General features: G+C 43.5%; 1 protein-coding gene across 11 annotated transcripts in view; it reads left to right on the top strand.

The window, feature by feature from the left end:
• The window catches only part of PDZD2 (PDZ domain containing 2), a 301,222-nt gene that overhangs the window by 226,266 nt on the left and 49,570 nt on the right, over positions 1–25,386 (top strand). For 8 of the 11 annotated variants that reach the window (XR_006176846.2, XR_010602129.1, XM_065598827.1 and 5 more), the window contains 3 exons: positions 2,004–2,146; positions 2,449–2,581; positions 4,865–5,032. The exons of the other annotated variants lie outside the window; for them this stretch is intronic. Coding sequence is in view for 6 of the 8 variants with exons in the window: in XM_065598827.1 (XP_065454899.1) it covers positions 2,004–2,146; positions 2,449–2,581; positions 4,865–5,032 (444 nt within the window). In the remaining 2 variants the exon portion in view is untranslated. The remainder of the gene's footprint in view (positions 1–2,003; positions 2,147–2,448; positions 2,582–4,864; positions 5,033–25,386) is intronic. 11 annotated transcript variants of the gene reach the window in all.

The raw sequence follows: 25,386 nt of genomic DNA, 5'->3' as shown, positions 1-25,386 counted from the left end.
CTATTTTTATTATGAGAGAAGCCAATTTATTGTAGCAATAAAAATTCTCCAGAGTGTGCTGGAACTGTATAGCTCCACTTTTAGGGTGGATAAATATACTTGACATTAGTTCTTGTTTTTAACAAGTTATTCCATACTTCACTCTAATTTCCTTCAAAGTATGCCTCATTCTGTCATGGCCTATTATTTAACCAGGAAATCATGCTTTGTTGATGCTTTTGATCCAATCTAAAAACACTGAAGCACATATATTTAACTTTACTCAGGTGAGCAGTCTCCTTGAAGTGAAGTTACACACAGACTCAAATGTTTTCAGGGTCAAGCTCTTAAATTGTATTTTAATCACCGTTTTTAACTCTCCAGATTCAGTTTCCTTACCACTGATGGCTATATTCTATAGATTCTATACCATTTAGCTATCATTTTCCTTTTTGTTCCCAGCCATTTATACACATACTGGGCCTGACCTTGCTGTTTATGTAAAACTCCTGTTGGGGTTACATTGCGCTTAAGAGCTTCAGAAAAATTGGGCCCAAAATACTTATGCTACAAAGCCTCACTGTAAAACTTTCCCACCCTGAAGAAGGACTCCGATATACACTGCTTCCTAATAACATGCGTGCTGCTGCCAAGAATTTTAGGTTCACCAGTGCACTTGACAAAGCTGCGTCTCAGAAACAAGTAGCAATTTTTAAATGCTCCCCACAGTGTTTAACTTTATCCAGCGTGAAATGGCAATTCGATCATGGACCTTTTTTTGGTACTGCACTTTTGTGTACTGTAAAAAACGTTGGTTGTGTACAGAGTAGGGTATAGATAAGCGAGAGAGAGATGACATTTAAGAAATAAACCAAAGCTGAGTGACTTCAACAAGCCGAGAAAAGTTGTCTCACAGTTATATGCGTTTCTGCATAGCTCCCAAGTTTGTAAAACTCACAGATTCTATCATAATTATAATCTCATCAACTCCTGTGTAAGAGATTTCAGGTTGTTTTTTTTATACTTTTTTTTTTTTCCTCATTTGGCTTAGTAGTAATCTCAAAACTCTTCCTTTGGGCTTGGTAGAGCCTGAGAGCTATCCCAGTCAGTTCAATGGGCATCGTGACTCCTCAGGGCCAGGTCATTCATTTGTGTTCTGTTTCGCTCTGAGCACGTTTAGCCATTTGGATAGGTGTCTGTTTGTTTGTTTGTTATCAATTGAAAGAAATAAAAATAAATGTATGTTTTACTGTCAGTTATTATTTACAATCAAGAGTGTGCATACCATTGGCAGCACTAATCATGGGCACTTATGAACTGCAGTTGTTAAACTGAAGGTGATATTTCTAAGTATAGGGAATACTGCAAGTGCCTCTAGAAGGGTAAATACAGCAGTACGGAAGACATCCATGTTGTAATGACATCCATGCTATCCTTGTACCCTTCCAAATATAAGATACCTCACAACCCTGGAATAACATCTCACTGTTCTGTTCAGTTATTGCAAATGTTTCTGACTTTCAATTAAAACGGTTTTGGACTAAGATCTCAGCCCTGCAGACTGCTGAGTATTGCCGAATGGAAAACAGTGCAGCGGTAAAGTGCTAGCACCTGGCATCAGCTCTGTGCCTGGGCAGAAACACTTCAGTACTGTGCAGAGAAATAAACTCAGTACTCGTCAATGAAAACAGACTTCTGCGCCGAACCTCTGGTCTGTGGTACCTGCTCCCCTCTCAACTTCCTTCACCTTGGATAGTAGATAACAAAGGACTACACTCAGCAGCTCTAGATACTCATGCACCATAAACAGACAGGAGACTTGGGGACTGATTCCAAGCTGAAGTCAGTGGGAGTCTTTTCATTGCTTGCAATGGGCTTTCAATCAGGCCCATAGATAGCCCTACCTGTGTTCATCGCTTTCTCCCCACCCTGATTAACTGAATCCTGATTATCTAGGTATTTTCAGGACACTAGTTTATTATCTAAATACAAAATTCAAGGACTCTTTAAACCTTTTCTCTCAGCAAGAAGGATGCCACATCTGGAAGATGCACATGGTGAAGGGGACAGACGGGCTGGGGATCCAGATTACAGGAGGAAGAGGATCAAAGCGATCCCCTCATGGCATCATTGTTGCGCATGTTGAGGAAGGAGGCTCTGCTCACAGGTAATGTAATGTTTGTTCCTTCGCAAGGCTACGTAGGTTTGATTGATCTGTTTACGCCACTTTCAGCAGAACTCAAAAAAGGGGTAAGGGAAGTTTGCTCACATTTCCGTAAAAACATTTATTTACATTGGGACAGAGAGTGGGCTAATAAAATGACAAATATTAGAAAGTATTTTGGACCCAACGAAGTCGTGCTTTATTCATTTTTCTGCATGCTTGCATTTAAATATAAATTTTCTGCAGAGCTTGGCTGTAAGAACCTTTACTTAGGCTCAGAATGCTTCCCCCTTTTTTTTCTATAGGGATGGTAGATTGACAGCTGGTGACGAGCTCCTAATGATCAACAGTCAGTCTTTGGTTGGACTCTCCCATCAGGAAGCTGTGGCTATTCTGCGATCTGCTACAGGTCTAGTGGAGCTGGTGGTAGCCAGCAAGGTAGGTAACTTTACATCTCACTCTCTTCATTGCTGGAATTCTGTACATACATACATATTTATTTTAGAAGTGTCTGTTACAAACATAAACAAGGCCAGATGTTCAGTAGTCTGGTTGTGCAGATTTGGACAGCTAATTTTTGAGCACAGATATAAAAATTGCACATGCATTCACAATAAATCTATGGCAAATAAACAGTGGGATATACAAGATAGCTCATTTGCTTGAACAATCACAGCACAGGCCTATGCATTTCTGGCAAACAGCATTTTCTTAAAATATGTAGCCTACAGAACAAAGCAAACTCTTCTCAGCTTCTTTAAATTCTCACCCATATCCTACATATCTGTCTCTATCCTTCTGTAATACCTATGTGCCTGACGTCTCTAGATGTTGTTCTATGTATTTGCATTCTTTATTTTTTTATGTTAGTAGCCTGAAGTAATTTTTTTGCAGTTAAAGTGATGTGACGTTTCATGCAAATAAGATGAAACCAATTTATTAACAGGGCTTAGTCTTTCTTCATCATAGGAGCGATTAGAGATGTGGATCATCATGTAGGCTGAGCATTAAATACGTGCCAAAAAATGGGGTGGTCACTGTTCTTCTAGCCTACTTGATCCTTTAATTTGGTGGGATATAGATTTTAATTGTACATACAATAGAGAGGCTTAATCTCTTCTGGATGTTCTTTGATAACTCCTTCTAGTGCCCAATGTTCACATTTATCAAAAAGAGAAAATGTCCCAGAGTGTTCAAAGACAAAAACCAAGATGCATGAACTTAAAATTTATGTAGTATTTTAATTAGCCACTGAAGTGCATCAAAGTCCTTTGTCGGGATTACAGTTTAGTATTAACTCTGCCAGTTTTCACCTTGACAACAACGTACTTTGAATAGATGCAAACATGTTCAGTTAGACATTTGGGCTATCTTCCAAAGGGGGCATATCAGCCTACATGAATTCCTTCTTAAAATTCCTTCTCCACTTGTGCTGCAATTACATCTATACAATCAACAAGAATGTTTGCAACATAAAGCTCTTCGGGTTCTGAGCAGACTTTGTGTCAGCACAATCTCTATAGATTCAGTTTTCACATTCCTGGGAAGAGTATTTGCTAGCCTGACAAAGTATGAAGTATATAAATCTTTGCTTTGTTTCGTATAGTAGTCATTCATATTTGAGGATCAGATTTCTAATCAGCCCAAGATAAGAAATAAAGTAAGTGTAGTGAGCTCCATGAGATCCCCTTGGACGTTTGTTTGTATGAGGAAACTGCCACATAAGCCCTGGATTTGTCTTGACAGAGATAGAACGCTCTTGCTCTGTACTTTGTGTTATTATATACACTGGAAAGTAAGCAAGATAATGAAGAATCAGGGCCTGAATGTTCTAGATTCTGGACTTTGTTGAACTGACAGCATTGTGAGGAGAATTTTCATATCACCATTATATGTATGTGTTGTAAGTGTGTGAAGTCTATATATGTATATTTTTTTTCCTGTGAACATGTTATAATCTGCCTCCTGATGTCTCTGAATTCTACAAAATGCATGGAGCTTGTCTACATGCAAAAGTTATTTCATTTTAACAATAGCAATATAATTAAAATGGTACAACCCCCACCCCCCGCCACCCTCCACCTAGTTTTCCCAGTGTGGCTGCATTGATCCCAGCAGAGCTTATTCCTCTATGGGAAGGGGAATGAATTATACTGGTATAAGGCACATTTGAACTGGTATAACTATGTTTACATCAGAGGTGTAGCAGTATAACTATTTGGTTAAAAAAAAAAACCAGCCCAAAATACCGCTATGCAAAGCAGTTACATGGGCACAGAAATTGTGTGTAGACGAGGTCATGCATAGAGTATGTCATGCCTATTTTCCTAGAATACTCCCTGGTCTTTGTTACACGTTTGTTGAATGAAATGGACTAGTCATTGTGTAATGACTAGGTCTATGTACACCCAAAATTATGTGGAACTCTTCTGGCTTTTTGTTTCATACAAACTCCCTCCTTGTTCATTGGAAGGTTCAATGATCTTCATGAACCTTCTGAATGAATCTGGGCATGGGAATAGGAAACTTTAGATTTTACAATTGAAACTTGAAGTTTTAGCACATTGAAATATATAATTGGATTAAATTTGAAAAAATGAGTAATTTGCTTGGGTTTTAATCTGGAGAGCAAATGCCTACTATCAAATAGCAAAGCTTCATTGTGTATTTGAATGGTACACTGTGAGACACATAATGTGTATTTTGTTGTGTTCCTGGTAGGAAGGGAATGAAGAGGAGTCTCTCAAGTATCCATCTACAAGTTTGCCTGACTTACTTAGTACCTGTTCAGTCCAAGATACCGCCTCTTGCACTGATAATAAAGAGAATGAAGAGCCAGAGGACGAAGATGCCAAAGGAGTGAGTGCGTCTCCTGAAGCACAGGTTGCTGTAAGTGTGGCTTTGGTAATCTTTTTATGTTGTTACTTGATTTTGATCTGTAGTCATGCCATGTGCTCCTACAGCCTAAAATGTAACCATTCATCTGTGTTAAAAACTCTTAATTAAATTAGCGCTTCCTTTATGTTAAAGATGGTCTACAGAAAACTAAACGGTGTGCTCAACTTGAGATCATGGTATCTTTGTATTACCGTCTTGCAGGATTGTGTAAAGTAGCACTGCAAACTTTTTATGTCTGTTAGTTACACACGAGTCCGAATGTGTTTTTCTGTAGTTAAATTACATTCCATTCACTTTTAAATGGAAGCTAAGAGAGGTCAACTGAAGAGCCATGGCTGTGGTATGTTTGTTTCCTCTCTTTGTGTAACCAAACTCTTGAAGATCTGGATCCACAAAGGGGCTTTAGGCATTGTGACACTGAGTATCACTAACTTTTAGGTGCCTAGAAAATCACAGCAACAACATTGATCCACGAAGCCTGAGTTAGGCACGCCTAGGCTCCCTATACAAAGGATGAGGGGAGAGAGGCACCTTAGAATGCGAGCCACAAAAGCCAGTGCGCTAGGCAGGGAGCTACCTAAGCTAGTCAGTGGGAGATACCGACGAGACAGGGATGTGTCCTAAGCCCTGCCCCTCTTTCAGAGATAGGTACCTAAATCCAAGCTGCTGGGAGGTGCCTGTCTCAGCTACTGATCCACAAATGGGGGGAAGATAGGCATTTCTCTGCCTAACTCATGTATGGGGTCTGATCCATGCTCAGAGGCCACCTAACACCACAAAACGGCGAGGGGGAGGACCTTCCTCATTAACCTATAGCCTACTAGTTAGGATACTCACCCAGCATGCAAGAGACCACTGGTTCAAGCACAGGTGACGACTTTTCAAACTGCCGGGGGGTGCTCAACCCCCCAGCTCTGCCCCAGGCCCTGTCCTCACTCCACTCCTTCCCCCCTGGCCCTGGCCCCGCCTCTTCCTGCCCAGTTCCGCCCCCTCCCCTGAGCGCGCCATGTCCCTGCTCCTCCAGCCTCCCTGAACACCATGAAACAACTGTTTGGGGCAGACAGGAGTGTGGGGGGGTGCTCATCCACAGGGCCCTGGCAGGCGGGAGGCTCTGGGAGAGGTTGTGGGGGAACTGATAGGGGGTTGTTGGTGGGTGCTTAGCACCCACCATTTTTCCCCATGGGTTCTCCAGGGCTGGAGCACCCACGGAATCGGCTCCGATGGGTTCAAGTCCTCCCTTTACCTGATGAGGAGAAGAGGTTTGAACAGGGACCTGTCTCTTCTCAGATGAGTGGTCTAACCACTGGACTGCACAGTGATTCTCACTCTCTCTCTAGCCCGGGGCGGGCAAACGTTTTGGCCTGAGGGCCGCATTGGGTTTCGTAAATTGTATGGAGGGCTGGTTAGGGGAGGGGGTCGTGGCCCAGCCCCCACCTCCTATCTGCCCCCATCCCTCCTGGGACCCCTGCCCCATCACATCCCCCCCCGCTCTCTGTCCTCTGACCGCCCCCGGAACCCCACCGCGCCATCCAATCCTTCTTCTCATTCCTGACAGCCCCATCCAATCACCCCTTCTCCCTGTCCCCTGACTGCCCCTGGAACCCCCGGCCCTGTCTGCCCCCTGCTGCCCCATCCAACCCCCCTCTCCTTCCTGACTGCCCCCCCCCGAACCCCTGTCTCCATTCAACCCCTGTTCCCCCCGACCCCTATTCACACCCCCGCTCCCTGACCACCACCCTGAACTCCCCTGCTCTCTATCCAACCCCCCCGTGCTCCGTGCCCCCTTACCGCGCTGCCTGGAGCACTCGTGGCTGGCGGCACAACAGCTGGGCCACGCTGCCGCCGCCACCACCACGCAGCACAGAGCACCGGGTCAGGCTGGGCTCTGCAGCTGCGCTGCCCCAGGAGCTCACAGTCCCGCTGCCCAGAGCATTGTGCCGGCGGTAGGGCGAGCTGAGGCTGCGGGGGAGGGGGGACAGCAGAGGAGGGGCCGAGGGCGAGCCTCCTGGGCCAGAAGGTCGGGGGCGGGCAGGATGGCCCCGGGCCATAGTTTGCCCACCTCTGCTCTAGCCCAATTCATATTTAATTATTCAATTATTTAATTAAAGTAGAACAACTTCAATAGGAAAGATTGAGGGAGACCCCCCCTCAGGATAGCTCATAGCTCCTCTTCTTGCTTCTCAGCTGTTTTATACTGTGCTGTTAGGTGGCTCCTCCTGAGTACGCCTTCCACGTCAGGCACCACACGAGAGTTACGTGGAGGTGCACCTATCTTCTCCTGGTTCATAGATCTCTCTGAGGCGTAGGTGGGAGACTGACATCCAGATCCTGAGAATGAGGCAGCCATGCGCATGGCAAGAAACATGGGCACTTACGGAACTTGTACTGCAAAAACTTCCACACTGAGTTAGTTTAGGCAACTACAGGGTTAGGCAGCAGCCAAGCAGGGGTGTTTTGAGGATCAAAGTGGTGTCTAAAAACAGGACTTGGACACCCAAGTCTGGGGGTTAGGCACCTAAGTGGATCTGTGTTGAAGTTCTTAGCAGGGCAAACGCCGATTGAAGTCAGTAAGATTTTGTCTGAATAAGACTTTCAGAATTTGGCCCATAATTAAAGTTCTATTTAGATAAATGCTCTAAAATGATAACCTCACTTGCATTCCATTCAAAGCTCCATTCATCAGAAAGGCTAAATGGATTATTATTTATTACTATTATTTATCTGTATTTTGGTAGCACCTAGGAGCCCTGGTCAAGGACCATGACCCCATTGTGCTGTGTGTACAAACACAGAACAAAAACACAGACCCTTCCCCAAAGATCTTATAATCTAGGTATACGAGAAGAGAAAGCAGTTGGAGATGAGGTAACCTTGTTTTCCATAATATTTATACTAAATTCTGAGGGAGAAACATTTGAAGAAAATTGACATCACAGTCTGTTTCTGCCAGCCCAGAGATGGAGGTAACTGGGCCAAATGGAACTCACTTAAGCTTGCAAGCAGGGGCGGCTCTATGGTTTTTGCCGCCCCAAGCATGGCAGTCAGGCGGCTTTCGGCAGCACATCTGCTGGTCATAGAGATTCGGCAGCATACCTGCGAGAGGTCCACTGTTGCCGCACCTTCAGCGGCCCCGCTGCCGAAATGCGGGACTGGCGGACCTCCTGCAGGCTTACAGCCAAACGCAGCCGGACTGCCCCCTGACAGCGACCGGCAGGCTGCCCCCCACGGCTTGCCCCCCAGGCACGCACTTGCTGCACTGGTGCCTGGAGCTGATCCTGCTTGCAAGGAACGAGTACGGTTTAGATAAGGGGAAGTATATATGTAGGTCTTTTTTTTTTTTTTTTTAAACCCTTTGCTCTGCGTGCTTGTGTACCTTTGAGTGAATGAATAAATCTTTGTTTTGAAGAAGCTGTTTTTGGATCACTTTAATCAGCTGCTGTCGCAGGCTGCAGAAGGAAAAGGGCTTACAGGTGTCAAACACAGTTGGGTCTATTGAGTTAACTCAGTTGGTAAACAGAGGCGCTGCTGCCCAGAAACCCACTCAAAGAGAGATTGGACTGTGTGGTTCCATCCAGAGGAGGGTGAAGATAGCAAAGCCTGCCCCAGCGGGGTGCACTCATCAAGAGGGATTAAAAGGAGTCTAAAGCGCAGCTCTCCTCATCAGCATGACAGTGGCTCTTTTTGGTTTACCCTGTGCAGGGACTTTTTAAACATATTTACTTGATAATTCTTGTGTTCTTCACGTTTTAATAGTTTGTTGCTTCTTTTGTCTGGTATTTCTCACAAACAAACGTAGCGAGTATTATTTGCATATAAGGGAGGAGGGTTGGCCTAATAATTATGGCAGAAACTAGGTCTGCTTGTGTCAAACCAAGGTAAAATCAGTGTGACTCCTTTGACTTCTATGGGGGGATGCTACTCCAGATTTGGAGATCATAAAATCGTGACCTGATTCCTGGGTTTGAATCCCAATTCTGTCACTGACTTGAGTCAAATCTCGTCTCCCTGACCCTGAGTTTCCCCACCTGTAAAAAAGGGATGATAACACTTGCCTACTTGCAGGGACTTGAGGTGGGATACTACCAATGTGACATAGTCAATTTTTTTAAAATAGTTAAAAGAAGCATTTTTAGGGGTAACACCTTCCCTGAGGTCTCCCTGGCAATTTTTTGTAGTTGTACAACTACAGATTTCTATATTTTAAAAATATTTGTCTCTCCCCTGTTGCTATATGTGAAAGACCTACACAGGAAAAGGGGAAACTGACCATGAACACGGGAACCAGTGAAACTAACCATGCGTAAAGCACATAGTAACTAATAAACTGTTTCCTCTAGTCCCTTTCAGCTCTAGTTACCTTAGGAGTTATTGTCACAAACATGGGTACTAACTGTTCAGATCAACATGATATTAAGTTAAGAAGTTTGAGTTTAGATTTGAAAGATGCTACAAAATTATAGGACAAGATTTTTTGTAAGCACTCAGCATTGTCCTGTCTCTGCTCCCGTTGACTTCAATGAGAGAAGTTTGTTCAGCACTGACCACTTCTGAAAATCACACCCTGAATTATAACCCTGATGTATAACTATTGGTGTGTAGCAGATGAGGTGCAAATACACTGAATGAGACATAGTAAAGGACATATCTATATATATCTCTTTCAGGGCAAGTATTGCGGTTTTATAGGACATTTTTGAGAATTGAAAAACCTGATGCAGCTTGCCTGTGCACAATGAGGTTTATGATGAAGATACGTTTGAATTCAAAAGGGCATTGCCAAGTGTCAAAACATAGCCATTGGAATTGAACTGAATATGGTTGTCACATATTTCTTTTTTTATTTCAGCTCTCTTCAGGTGCTGGATTGTCAGGATTTCCCCTAACTTGCTCTCTTAGCTTTGCTCCCAATCTTTCCGGCCAAGCAGTAGTCAGTCTGGAAGGAGCTCCGTAGCACACAAATGAAGAGCTCAGTTTAAAAATATCACTTGGAGGCTGCAGTTTAAAAATATCACCCTTGTGGCTTATTTAAAATCCAAGCATTATATTGCACTAAAGCAAAACTTTTATAAATACAGTTTAATTGGAACTCTTTTAGTACCCAGTCTGGCTGTGCAAAGGCCCATTTAACATGGAACACCCCTTCAAGTTCTAACATTAATAAAACTTGTGCCACCAGGCAGGAAAGGGATTATATTAAACTCCTGAGAGTGCATTTGTTTCCGTGATGGTCTAGCCAAAACGTTCCTTAACTTCGCACATGCAGTTCTGAGGTGAGGCCATGTTGTTGTGTTAAATTGTCTCAAATCACTCTTGGGATTTTAATATAAAAAGGTCAGAGTCTGGTGCTTGTAGTGCTGTTTATGTTAATTTTACCTATTTGTATGTGTGTAAGCAGGGAGGGGCAGGTAAAATATTATTTCCATTTGGGGTGTGTGGGTGTGTGTGGGTGTGTGTGTGCGCGCTCATTTTTGTTCTGGAAAGTCTACCATATTCCTTGAACTTTAACCTTCTGCTGGGGTGGAAACGAAAAAGACACAGGAAATATCACTAAGAGGGAAAATAACTTTGGCAAGAGTTTCAGATTTTGGTGACGATTTTGGCTCCCTCAGTGTTTAGGTGCCCAACTTGAGACTCCTTAACGGGGCTTGATTTTATCAGACGGTGGCTGCTTAGAACTTTCTGAAAATCTGGCCCCTTAAGGCATCTGAGCACCCACAGTCATAGTCACTGTTGAAATTCGTGGTCTTTTTTGTGTGTGTCTGGTGCTGTTATCTTGTTAAATACAAAATGATAAAGTTAATCAGATTAATAATAATAATTGTTATTGTTACCTAATCTTATATAGCACTTTTCATCAGTAGACCTCAAAGTCATCCCCATTTTACAGATGGGGAATCTGAGGCACGGATCAGGGAAGTGACTTGACCAAGGTTACAGAACAGGCCAGTGGCAGAGCCCTGGGAAAATTGTGTTCACTTGTGCATGCACATGGGGGAGCTAAATCCAGGCCTCCGGCACTGCAGTCTCCATTGTCAGGGGAATCTGTGGGTAACAGGATTCTATCTGGGAGCTAGGCCAGGCCAGAAGATGGTTGTGGGGGATCCACGTAAAGGCCTACAAAGATCACTTCAGTCATTCTGGTTGTGTGAGCCACTACTGCTTTACTCAACATCTGTGGCAGTGCAGGAGGTTTCCTACCAAAGTCTCCTGGCTGTACAACTGCCCAAGATGCAGCCTCATTACTGGACCAGGGAAATGCTCCCAGCTGTGTGACCGTTCTGTTCTTGTTGCATGAGTTTTGGTAAGGTTTGCTTTGGCCTTAAATGCTTGCCGTGATTCAAGGTTGCAAACGTCCTGGATACAGAGATTGCTGCAACCCACCGAGATTGAACAATCCTGCTGTAACAGAAACAGGATGTCATCGGTTAAAGTTTAAATACCTCTGATGTGTGAATTGTGTTTCTTTATTCATGCCAAAACCCACCTTATGTTTTTGGCAAGGTACGCATCCGAAAGAGAATAAATCAACCTGTTTTGTGAATGTACAGAGATTAGTTCATCCCAGTTCTTTATTTGAGCCTTAGGAATGTTCAGTTATTTCCCATTGTGAGTCTCTGTGTCTTACTGGAGAATCCTTATGTAATTACCTCTAGCCGTACGAGTGCAGTAAGGAAGAGGATAACAATGCCAGAAGTTTAAAAAAACACACTGGGGTCAAAAGTTCTTTTGGAAACACTGGAACAGATATTTCAGAGAAAGCATTAGCACTGCAAGGAAACAGGAAGCATAACTCAACAATTAATTGTGTGTGGGGGGAGGGACATTAATTACTCAGAGGACTCCAATGTTCAGTCCCATTAGGGCATTGCAATTCTAGAAATCAACTCTGAAATACAACTGTAAATGGAATTGCTATGTCCAAAACCCCTTTTTGCAAATAATATACTTTACGCTGAAAGGGATTTTGTTAGGAGAAATAGAGAAGAGAGAGATTTGGGGTCAGATTATGGGGAGCCCCTGCAGAGGTGTACTGGGGAAAGGATACAAGGAGCCTTCCCTCATTGCAGCCCTGGGCCAGATACAGCTGCAACTCCTGCACTCTTCTGGTATAGGGGCTTCTCCCTCATAGTGCCTCCTCAGGCACCAGGCACCCCAGAGAGTCCTGGCCCCTCCCCTTCTTAGCATCACCTAGAGAGTTGCCAGCTGTGAATGCTACACTCCTTTTGAAGCACTCCGGCGCTGTGTGCCAAGTTACTCCAGGAGGCAGTGTGCTTTCCTGAGGTGCAGTACCTCCTAATGTGCCAGATCAACCCCCAAGTCCTGCTTACATAGGGCTGTGACTAACAATAGATCTCATAATGAATATAGCAAAGTGGGAAAATGTACGTTTTTAGGATAAACATAGTGAAAAGTCTGGACAAGAGATGGCTGCAAAAAAGTCTAGGGGCCAAATCCAGTTTGCCTTGTTCATGTGAGTATTCCTGGTGCATCCAAGTAATCCCAACTGCTGTATCACTTTACAAGAAGCTAAAAGGACTCCTTCCTGCTAAGACTCTTCCATGTAAGCAATTACTTCAGTTGCCACAGGGATGTTGTATACTCACAAAGGGGAGGTGGCATCTGCCATCATGAATGGGAGCAGGTGGTGGCTAGGTGACAGGTTGTCTGATAAGATGTGATCCACACTATGGATGAGTTTGAGAAACTCCTGGAAGACATTAAGGTGCCCTTCATGCTCGCTAGGTTTGTAATTCTTATTCTTCCATGTAAAATGTTTGAAAGTCAGCACAGTAATGGAAACATACTTCATCTGCAATGCAGGGTCTCCAGGCCCCTTTTCTTCTGTGAATGAGATTTCTTTCCACAAAGCAGCAGATATAGTAGCCAGCTATTTCTCTCTTGGCCACTTGGATAGCTGCCCAGGTTTGGTGGAAATGAACTGCCTTTAGCAACCTAAAAATAACCTCCCCGTGACATTAGAATGAAACGGATACTATCATGGCCCTGCAGTCTAGCAGAAGTTAACATAAAGATAATAAAGGCACCAGGACTTTGAGAGTTATCATAAATGTTGTTTTATCACATCTGCAGATTGTTTATCCCCAAATTCTTGTAACTGTATATAATCCAACCCTAACTGGGATCAGTTAAATTATATTTTAGACATGCTGTGCTTAAAATACAATCCACCTAATATGTACATAAGGTATGAAAGACACTAGATACCCAAGTATTGCAAATCGTGCTATGTACTCAGTATGACACAAACAATGTTTTTAAAACTAATTCCAAAGTGCTATACCAAAAACATCACGGAAATGTACCCTCCAATTGTTGGCTTTGATAGTGTAAGCGAGATCTGATGTTCTCAGCAGAGCTATTTTTACATTGTGACTAGGCATCAAGACTGCTTCCTGTGTTCTTCCAACCTCAGTATGTGAACAAAAAGTCCCCCTGAAAATAAAATAAAGCAGCTATATTCTCTGTTGTCATATATGGAATCACAATCTATCTTAAATGGGACAGTTATTAGAGAAAACAATTACAAACTGCAAACACAAATAAACGGGCTTCCACACAGCTTGAGTTCCTAGTTTGTCTCCTTCGTTTACCTTCCAAGAGCTTCTTGGAATTCTATGCAGCACACAGAGACATCTAGTGGCTGAATAACATACTGCAAATAAACATGTCATTACCCTTTCTAACATTGTCTTCAAATCCTGAATATTGAAACAAAAATAGAACAAGAGTGTTATAGATTTTTCGGAAATGTTTATACTTAATTAAATTTAATTCAGTCCAAAAGCTGTTTAAGGTGAAAAAGCATGTTATATAGCAGACGAAATCAAAGCTAATCTAAAGAGTGATGAGAGGTTGGTTTAGCTGGGTGGATCTCATTATCTCTAGGGCCAAGAGGGAACCTGTCAGTGGCTGCCTCCCCTTGAAGATCTCTGCCACAGCAGAGACTAATGGCACAAGCAATTTCCGGTGTTTCTTTCTATTTAAAGGGACATTTTTCTTAATTTTAAAAATCACTTTTATTCACTTTAACTTTTAATAGCCAGTTGGAAGCATGGAAATGAGCCCTTTACCTAACCCTGCAAGCTACCACCCACAGGTGGGTCTGTGGTGCCAGCACAGAGTGACATTGGCATCAGAGGTCCACCTGCATTGAATAACTTGTAAGATCTGGGCTTATGTTCTTTCCCTTCTGTCCCATGGAGCCAGCAAATTATTGTATGTTTGAATGAGAGTGCTAGGGTGCTGACACTGATTTCTAAAGAAATTATTGAAGCATTTGTTAGGGGGAAGAGTATATTGAGGGTTAAATTTTCCTATGTGGGTAACCAAACTACACCCCAAATCCTCTTCACCTGGTGTGCTGTGCAGTCACCCACAGGTACCTAGATATGCGGTAACTGATCTTGTGCTCATGAATGCTGGGGTACATTTCAAATGCCGGGTTTGCACACACCTAGCTAGGTACCACCTGAAAAATTTTCCACTAAAGAAATACAGGGATTTAGTAAACTGACATAAAAATCAAGATCGATCAGAGTTTGCAGCTGTCACATTGGGCAGTAGTGTCCCTTTTAAAAAGTAAAGCGTCACACCTCTGTGGTATTATTCTGTATACTCATGCTGTTGAATTCAGTAGAGTGATAGACCAAGCACTCTTAAGGAGACCACTTTTGAGTTGTTTATGTAGCATTTCCATCTATTCAGAAAATTACAGGGTGGTTCCAGCTGTTAAACATTTAACTTGCTTCCTGATTTCCTTGCCAGGCATGAAAGCAGAGGTTTCAAGCATGTTCATTTAGTGAATGATGGGTTCAAAGGAGGTACAAGTTGCACACTGTGGGACCAGCAAGTGCAATTTCCAGAGCCGCCCCTCAGGAAAGCCTGCCAGTGTTTGCTTCACCAAAGGAAGCAAACTTTAACATGCAGCTTGTCTCCTCTGGAAACCCCATAGGTCGAGACTGCCTTGGTAAATGTGGTGTATCAAAGGATCCCCTGGATGTCTGGGTGATGCCAGGCACCTTCATCCCCTCTCTACTTTGGGTTATAACAGGGGTTCTCAAACTGGGGGTCGGGACCCCTCAAGGAGTTGTAAGGATATTACCTGGGGGGTCGTGAGCTGTCAACCTCCACCCCCAAAACCCGCTTTGCCTCCAGCATTTATAATGGTGTTAAACCTACAAAAAAGTGTTTTTAATTTATTGGGGGGAGGGGGTTTGCACTCAGAGGCTTGCTATGTGAAAGGGTCACCAGTACAAAAGTTTGAGAACCACTGGGTTATAACATTAAGACCCCAACTCAGTCCTTACTTGTTGGGGAGGGAGCAGCTTCTCTGGGTTTTCCATGGTGCCAGTTGTCGTACTATCTAAACACTTACCTGGTTAATTAGATCTCCAGAGTGAGGCCCCTAGTAAACTTCATGGTGTTTCCTGCTCAGCTCCCAGCCCTGGTTCTGCCTGGATTTCTATTTCCTGGAAATGTTTCTATCATTCAGATCATGGAGGGAATGCTTTGTCAAAAAGGAGGGTCTTGTAGCATGCCCTAAAGCTGATTAACTCTGGATCAGCCTAAACCGTTCCGTGAGCTTGTTCCATAGCCAGAGCCCCCCAGCCAAGGATGCTTTATCTGTAGTTCCCAGGCATATCAACCTGAGCTTTGTAAGCTGCATTATCCAAGAGCAGGGAGCAGCTGTTTTGCTGGGCCATAGAGGCAGCTGCTGATAGAGCTGAGTTCTGACTTGTTAACGGCTTTGGAAATATGGACTGAGACCTTGAACTGCAGTGGAAGCAGACTAATTGGTAGCAGAGTTCTTGGTGGCCTGTCCAACTGATGAGTCTGGCAGCCACATTTTGTACCATGTGTAGCCTCTGCATTGCTTTCAATGTCAGTCACATTTGCAGAAAGTTGCAGCGGTCCAGTCTGCAGCTCATAATTTAGGGACATTCAATGAAAGAGGTATAAACTGGCCACGAATAAATTTAGACGGGAAGTTAGATGGACCATATGGCCGTTCTTATCTTCTAACCCAGACAGTAGCCAATGCTAAGTGCGTCAGAGGGAATGAACAGAACAGGGCAATTATCGAGTGATCCATCCCCTGTTGTCCAGTCTCAGCTTCTGGCAGTCAGAAGCTAGGGACACCCAGAGCATGGGGTTGCATCCCTGGCCATTTTGGCTACTAGCCATGGATGGACCTATCCTCCATGAACTTATCTAATTCTTTTTTGAACCCAGATATAGTTTTGGCTTTCACAACATCCCCTGGCTGTTCCACAGGTTGATTGTGTGTTGTGTGAAGAAGTACCTGCTGCCTATTAATTTCATTGGGTGACCTCGGTTCAAGAAGGGGTAAATAACACTTCGTTATGCACTTTCTGCACCCCATTCATGATTTTATAGATCTCTGTCACATTTCCCTAAGTCATCTCTTTTCCAAGATGAAAAGTCCCAGTCTTTATAATCTCTCCTCATGGGGAAGATGTTTCGTATCCTTAATCACTTTTGTTGCCCTTCTATGTACTTTTTCCAATTCTAGTATATCTTTTCGGGGATGGGGCAACCAGATCTGCATGCAGTATTCAAGGTGTGGGTGTACCATGGATTTATATAGTGACATTATGATATTTACTGTGTTATTATCTATCCCTTTCCTAATGGTTCCTAGCATTCTGTTAGCTTTTTTGACTGCCGCTGCACATTGAGTGGATGTTTTCAGAGAACTATCCACAATGACTCCAAGATCTCTTTCTTGAGTGGTAACAGCTAATTTAGACCCCATCATTTGGTATGTATAGTTGGGATTATGGTTTCCAATATGCATTATGTTGTATTTATCAACATTGAATTTCATTTGGCGTTTTGTTACAAAGGGATCTCACAAAACTGGGTGACTGGGCAACTCTTCACAGTCTGCTTTGGACTTAACCATCTTGAGTAATTTTGTGTCATCTGTAAATTTTGCCACCTCACTGTTAACCTGTTTTTCCAGATCATTTATGACTACATTGAACAGCACTGGTGCCCAGTACAGATCCTTGGGGGACGCCACCATTTACCTCTCTCCATTCTGAAAACTGACCATTTATTCCTATTCTTTGTTTCCTGTCTTTTAACCGGTTACTAATCCATGAGAGGACCTTTCCTCTTATTCCATGACTACCTACTTTGCTTAAGAGGCTTTGATGAGGGACCATGTCAAAGGCTTTTGCAAGTCCAAGTACGCTATATCCACTGGATCACTCCTGTCCACATGTTTGTTGATCCACTCAAAGAATCCTAATTGATTATTGAGGCACGATTTCCCTTTACAAAAGACATGTTGACTGTTCCCCAACAAACTGAATTCCTCTATGTGTCTGATAATTCTGTCCTTTACTACAGTTTCTACCAATTTGCCTGGTACTGAAGTCAGGCTTACTGGACTGTGATTGCCAGGATTACCTCTGGAGCCTTTTTTAAAAAAAGGTAGGCAGGTTATATGGGCCCCTGGTGCCCATGATCCAGGAATATTCAGGGCCCGAGGGCCCAGCTCCACCAATGTTCGGGGTGGGGTCTCTCCCCCAGCCCCGCCTGCAGCCCCCACATGCCTCCCCTGAAGCATCTCCCGGCCTCACCTGCTGCCCCATGGTAATTTAAAAAGGCCCGGGGGCTGCCGCTGCCACCACAACTAGCAGGGCTAAGGTGGCTTCCTGCCTAGCCTCACTCCGCTCCACTCCCAGAAGCAGCCGGAATGACCTTATGGCCCCGGGGGGGGAAGGGGAGGAGGTGTCTCCACGTGCTGTCTCCACCCCGACCACTGACTCTGCAGCTCCCATTGGCCAGGAACTATGGCCAATGGGAGCTGTGGAGGCATTGCCTGTGGGCAGCGGCACGTGGAGACCCCCCCCCAGCCCCTCACCTAGGAGCCACTGCCAGAGGGGTGTGTGGTTTGCTTTCGGGAGCCGCACGAGGTAAGCGCTGCATCCCAACCCACACCTCAGCCCAGAGCCTGCACCCAAACTCCTTCCCAGAACCTGCCCGCCCCCCCCACACCCTAACTCCCACCTCAGCCCAGAGCCCATACCAAACGCCCTCCCAGAGCCCGCACCCCTCCTGCACCCAAACTCCTTCCCAGAGCCCCACCCTCTCCTGTACCCCTGCCCGAGCCCAGAGCCCACACCCAGTACCCAAACTCCCTCCCGGAGGCTTAGGCAGGTGTGGGGGCGGGACTTGGACCCGTTCTGGGCACCACCAAAAATTATATAAACCTGTGGCCCTGGAAGTTAGGAGGTTTCTAACCAGCAGAGGAGTGAGGTTCTGGAATAGCCTCCCAGTAGAAATAGTGTGGAAAAGCATCCTAACTTGTTTTAATATGGAGCTTCATACATTTATCAATGGGATTATTTGATGGGGTTGCCTATGATAGCAGGGGACTGGACTTGACCCAGGGTGTCCCTTTCAGTCCTATGTCCTATGTTTCTAAACTGAAAGGGAGCAAATTTAAGACTGAAAAAGGGAACGTTTTCCACATCGTGGACAATTAGCCTTTAGAACTCATTGCCTGAAGATGTATTTGAGACCAAATGCTTAGCAAGATTCCAGAAAAGGCTATACGGATAACAAGAAAATACAGAGTTCTCAATCTAAAAGAAAATAAATTTTGGAAAGAATAAAACTCTTAAGCTTTAGGACATAAAACAACCTGTAGGGGTTGGGAAGAAACTTCCCTTCAGGTCAGGTTATCCCATATTTTCTATTCTGGGTGTGTTTTTTTGCACCTTTCTCTGAAGCAACAGGCACTGGCTGCTGTTGGAGACAAGATACTAGGCTAGATGGACCACAGGCTTGATCCAGTGTGGCAATTCCTATGTTCCTATGAATCATGCCCTATAAGTATAGGAACGTTATTTTATGATAAATATATATAAAGGCCATCATAGAATCATAGGATTGGAAGTTGATGTTGTTTAATAAGAAAATGTTATTTCTGTATATTGGTTATTTAACAGGACAGGACAGAAAAAGGACAAAAGCCATTCTAAAAAGCATGTGAAATTTTGTTGTGTACAGGGGCTTAGATGGTCTCTTAAAATTTTTTAGCGTGGCCAATTTATGTGCCCTGCTGCAGCTGACCCTGTGGTGATAAGCTGGGAGCTGGTTCTGCAGGCTAGAGAGAGAGACCTTTCCAATTTTTTTGTGCTATTTGTATATCAGTTCACTTCACATTTAGGAAACAAACTATGTCTATCTTCTGTTCACTCTCCTCAATGAAGAAACATAGTGCAATCTTGCATGAGGTGTTAAATATATTCAGTGATGGGAAAGACAACAGCTTATCTCAACAGCAGTAGTAAAATAGTTTGCTTATTCTATTGTATAATCCCTAGAGTGCTGCTTTGCTTTGCTTTGCTTTGCTTTGTCAATCTGTGATGATTGCCAAGATGTTTGTGGTTCAGTAGAATGCATTCTTTTATATAATGCTGTTCTTCATCTTGCCTAATTAAGGACCTGGTCCAGCTGGGGTTTTGCCTGAGAAAGGACTCTGGAGTAGCCCCTCATGCTGTATTAATGCTAGAGCTCTGTGTTCATGATAGTACTGTTTCCCCTTGGAAGCAACTGAGATTTCACAATCACTGAATTGTGAAGTTACTAGATGAATGGTGTCAGAGAATTTTCTAGTTTTAGACCTCCCTCAAAACTCTTCAAACTACAGCATGTGTTACAGCCCCTGCTGTCCTAATAATGAAACAGCCTTGAACAGGATTTACTGGGTTTGTTTAATGAAATGCATACAGAACTGAAATAATCTCCTCACTTCCTGGAAAGCAAGGAAAATTAAGATGGCAGGGCTACATATTCTAAACGTTCAAAAGATATATTCCCATGTGGCCAGAAGAATAGGGCAGAGTTTTCTTTTGAGTTATGACAAAGCAACCACTTTTAGAGTCAAAGATTACCGACAAAGGACTGTTCTTAGAAGCACCATAGTTTGGATTTCTAATTGTTTTCACAGCATAATAAAACCCCAGGTAGTTTATTATACAACAGCATCAATTTAAATAATAATGTCTCTATCATGGGTGTATATTGCAAATTCTAGAATGCTTTCCCCACAGGCTTATAGCCTGTGTCAGATCAATGTTTGTTTTGTTACAAAAAGAAAGAATATCTAAATTACCTTGTTCTTTGGTACTTTTTATAGTGTCAGAAACCAAGTTGGATATAATATCATCCAGGAAGCCAGTGAGAATATCTTGGGGCTTTATTTTGATCATGTGTATTTGCATGCAATTGACCTTCTGGACATCACACACACAGTTTGGGTGTTTCCTCTTTATAGGACCATGGCTTATATGGAACCATAGAATCGTAGAAGTGTAGGACTGGAAGGGACCTCAAGAGGTCATCTAGTTCAGTGGTTCTCAATGAGGGGTATGCATGCCCCTGGGGGTACACAGAGGTCTTCCAGGAGAGACATCAACTCATTTAGCTATTTGCATAGTTTTACAGCAAGCAACATAAAAAGCACTAGTGAAGTCAGTACAAACTAAAATTTCATACAGACAACGACTTGTTTATACTGCTCTATATACTATACACTGAAATGTAAGTACAATATTTATATTCCAATTGATTTATTTTATAATTATATGGTAAAAATTAGAAATTAAGCAATTTTTCAGTAATAGTGTACTGTGACACTTTTTTGTATTTTTATGTCTGATTTTGTAAGCAAGTAGTTTTTAAGTGAGGCAAAACGTGGGGTACGCAAGACCATTCGGACTCCTGAAAGGGGTATAGTAGTCTGGAAAGGTTGAGAACCACTGGTCTAGTCCAGTCCCCTGCACTCAATTCAGGACTACATAATAACTAGACCATTCCTGACACTTGTTTGTCTAGCCTGTTCTTGAAAACCTCCAATGATGGAGATTCCACAACCTCCGTAAACAGTTTGTTCAAGTGCTTAACTGCCCTGACAGGAAGTTTTTCTTAATGTCCAACCTAAATCTTCCTTGCTGCAATTTAAGCCCATTGCTTCTTGTACTATCTTCAGAGGTTAAAGAGAACAATTTTTCCCTCTTCCTTGTAACAACCTTTTATATGCTTGAACACTGTTATCATGTCCCCTCTCAGTCTTCTCTTCTCCAGACAAAACAAACTCAATTTTTTCAATCTTTCCTCATAGATCATGTTTTCTAGACCTTTAATCATTTTTGTTACTCTTCTCTGGACTTTCTCCAATTTGTCCACATCTTTTCTGAAATGTGGCACCCACAACTGGACACAGTACTTTAGTTGAGGCCATATCTGCATGGAGTAGAACAGAAGAATTACTACTTGTCTTGCTTACAGCACTCCTGCTAATACATCTCAGGTGATGTTCGCATTTTTTTTGCAACAGTGTTACACTGTTGACTCATGTATAGTTTTCAATCTACTATAACCTCCAGATCCCTTTCTGCAGTGCTCATTCCTAGGCAGTCATTTCTCATTTTGTATAAGTGCAATTGATTGTTCCTTCCTAAGTGGAGTACTTTGCATTTGTCCTTATTGAATTTCATCTTCTTTACTTCAGACGATTTCTCCAGTTTTTCCAGATCATTTTGAATTTTAATCCTGTCCTTCAAAGCACTAGCAACCCCTCCCAGCTTGGTATTGTCCGCAAACTTTATAAGTGTACTCTCTATGCCGTTATCTAAATCATTGATGAAGATATTGAACAGAACTGGACCCAGAACTGATCCCTGTGGGACTCCACTCAACATGCCCTTCCAGTTTGACTGTGACCCCTGATAACTACTCCCTGGGAGCGGTTTTCCAATCAGTTATAATGGATCCATCTAGGCTGTATTTGCCTTGTTAGTTTGTGAGATGATCATGTGAGACCGTATCAAAAGCCTTACTAAAGTCAAGATATCCCACATAGCAAGGGATAGTGTAGATCGGAGGTGGGCAAACTACGGCCCACGAGCCACATCTGGCCCGCGGGACTGTCCTGCCTGGCCCCTGAGCTCCCAGCAGGGGAAGCTAGTCCCTAGTCCCTCCTCCCCCGCAGCCTCACCTCACCACGCCGTTAGCGCTCTGGCCCGCCGCTCCTGCCGGGCAGCGTGGGCGGTGGGGCTGCGAGCTTCTGCTGCTCTGAGCAGCATGGTAAGGGGGAGGGGGATTGGATAAGGGGCAGGGGGTCCCTGGGGGCAGTCAGGGGACAGGGAGAAGTGGGTGGTTGGATGGGGTGGAGGTTCTGGGGGGGGCAGTCAGGGGATGGGGGGTTGAATAGGGGGTGAGGTCCTGGGGGACGGTTGCGGCGGGGATTCCAGGGGGGCAGTCTGGAGGTGGGAAGTGAGAGGGAGCGGATAGGGGGCAGGGACAAGGCTGTTTGGGGAGACACAGCTTTCCTTACCCAGCTCTCCATACAGTTTCACAACGCCGATGTGGCCCTCGGGCCAAAAAGTTTGCCCACCCCTGGTCTAGATAATACTTAGTCCTGCCATGACTGCAGGGGACTGAACTAGATGACCTCTCGAGGTCCCTTCCAGTCGTACGATTCTGTGGTTCTGTTATCTTTAGGTGTTTGCAAATTGATTGCTTGATTATGATTGCATATGAGTGTATGGTGACAGGTGCAGTGGAGAGATTCAGGTGATTTTGCAAAATACTGGGGTTGATTTCAATGACAGAGGCGGGGATTCTTCCTTCCTCCCTCTCACCCCCGACCCCCCAGCTCCAAGCTTAACATAATTGCCGAATGTCTCTTACCTTATTCTGCAACATTTGGTTCATGTGTTTTGTCCTGAGCCTTTGCTCAAACTGCAAATTGTGTGTAGCCTGAAACCCTACATTGCCAACATCCAGGATGTTTAAGTCTCTTGTGTTGGCTGCTCCAGACCAGTAGTTTAAATCTCCTGCTTAGCTATGGTGTTATAGGGGAGTTGTTCTAGCCTGTATCTCCATGGCCACATTCTCCAGTAGGCAGAGTCTCATTAGTCATAGAAATCTCACCATGGGAGGACTCTAACTATAAAGACCATGCCTAGAAATTAGCCTTCAACCTGCCCGGAGACAGACAGATGGCTAGAGCAAAGCTGGGCAGTGTGATGTAGAGCATTGTTCTCATTTATCCCTACAGCTGCGGGCAGTAGGGGACTAGCCTGTAGGTGTGATGGAAGCTCAGTGGAAGAGAAAGCCAGAGAAGAAATTTGAAGGGGGAGTAGGGGGAGGGACAAGAGGAAGAGGTATGGGAGCCAGGCCAGCAGGTTAGAAGGAAACTCAAGAGGGCAGATGATAGCCTTTACAGGGGTGGATAGAATAGAAAGTAGGGTGTTTATGCAAATGAGAATGCACAGTAAATGAATATGTAAATTATGGCATGGCCTCATTTGTGTACTCTTTCCAGCTTTCGAAAGCTGCAGTGGCAGCAGGCATGCTAAATTAACATGACAGCTCATCACATCATGGTGAGTGAATGACAGCAATATAGATGCAGAGCAGAGAGAAACACAGCTGCCTGCATTCAAGCGTCCCTGGTCCTGTGTTCCCTGGCTCCCTGAGCTACAAATCATGAACAGCCCTGTCATCCCTGAAAGAGTGAGCAGTATCCAGGCGTCCCTGTGTTGTTCTTTAGGGCTTTAAAATAATGAGATATATGACTCTGTATGTCAGTGTAAGTGACTTTTGTCATGAGATTCAAGATTGTTTACTATATATGAGCAGGCGAGGAATTATTGCCTATAAATTAGGATGGTGTAAATTTTAGCAGTCCTGGTTCAGTTCTAACTAGCACTGCTGTATTTTAGGCATATTTTCTGAGAGCAGAGAGCTTTCGGGAAGAGCTGAAGTGATATTTTGGCCCTGTCCCAGTGACTTTTTTTGGCTTGATCCTTGCATCTCTTCTGGAATGAGTTATCCCCCCTTGGATATATAAGCCAACCTAAATTGGATACAGTAATTTTGTTATGAGAATGGAGTTCTCTTGCTCCTTAGATGAGTCATTTAGATTATACAGAAGTGTGAGTTACAAATCATTTAGCATTAGAATAGAGCCCTGAGATTGCTGCTATGGTGCCTTGCAATATCGCCAAGAAATAGCTGGAATGTAAGTGTTAAATAAGTGTAAAAATTATGTATAGCATTATAGTGGTAGGAGCTATGACCGGTAGAGTTAAGGTTGCGTAACAGTTTCCATTTCAAGCCTGTTATTAATCACTTATTATTTTCTGAAACTTTCAACAGTTGAGCAGAATTTTTACAGGCTTTGACTCTACATAAATGGTGAAGTCTTTTGGGGAAATTTTGAGCAGAAGCAGTTCAGCCATTTTTGAGTATGAAATTGTCTGAGTGTTGAAAGGTGAAATTTGTCCAGGAAATAGCCTATACTGAGGAAAAGTTCCTTTGTTTTTCTAGTGGAAATTTGGGTTTTGATTTTCCCCCCCATATCAGAAGCCTTCTGAAATTGTACTGAGCCTGCATTTTAGCTACTTCACCTACATTTATAAAGTGTACAACTAAGAGAGGATTCACCTATGCATGTGAACACTTCAAAGATAATTGTGAAATGACATATCTAGGAAAATATATTACTACTGCACCTGAGTAACAACTCATGGGGTTGGGGGAAGCATTGCAGTGGATCTTGTCGGGTGCACAGATATTGAGGAGGGCTAACTGTACATTTTGTAAGGAGTGTAGCAAATTTGCTGTGCGCCTCTCAGCATATGCAGGAGAGGGGCTCTCAAATAATATGATACATCTGATCATGCCATTGAAGTCTATAAGCTTGATTGCACCCTTTATTGCCACCTATACCTATGCAGATGCCAACCGTGTGATCTTTTTCACTCACTTTGCACATGTGTAGATGACATCACAAGATGTTAGGCAGTGAATAATCAAACCCTCTGCATCCTAATGCGTCTGCACAAGGCATCAGAGTTAAGATTGTTCATATAACCTTGCCAGACTTTTGAGTACTTTGCTGTGTAATCTTAACAGTCTATTAACCTAGCTTTTTGTATGGCACACTCATCAATATTCACTATATTGATATTAATAAAATAACATGGTTTCTATGTGGTTTCCCCTACAAAGCTGTCATTGATGATCAGTGGAAGTTTGGTGAGCTGACTAAATGGAGAATAAGCAGTGGAGATCTGCCCTACAACTTTACTGAGGGTGATAAAATTATCAGGGCCAAATCCTGTATTCCTGACTAACCTTCCTTCTCTCCTAGAATTTTGCATGAGTAAAGACTGCAGGATGGTGCTCTTAAAAATATATAGACGGATGGATGAATTTATTCAGTAATGTCAAAAGAGATCCAGTGAAATATCTGCTGAATTTTCTGGCTCACA

Source organism: Chrysemys picta, chromosome 6, assembly GCF_011386835.1.
Source record: "Chrysemys picta bellii isolate R12L10 chromosome 6, ASM1138683v2, whole genome shotgun sequence".
Classification (NCBI taxonomy): Eukaryota; Metazoa; Chordata; order Testudines; family Emydidae; genus Chrysemys; species Chrysemys picta.
Note: the sequence above shows the minus strand (reverse complement) of the source record. Positions and strands in the feature narration are given on the sequence as shown.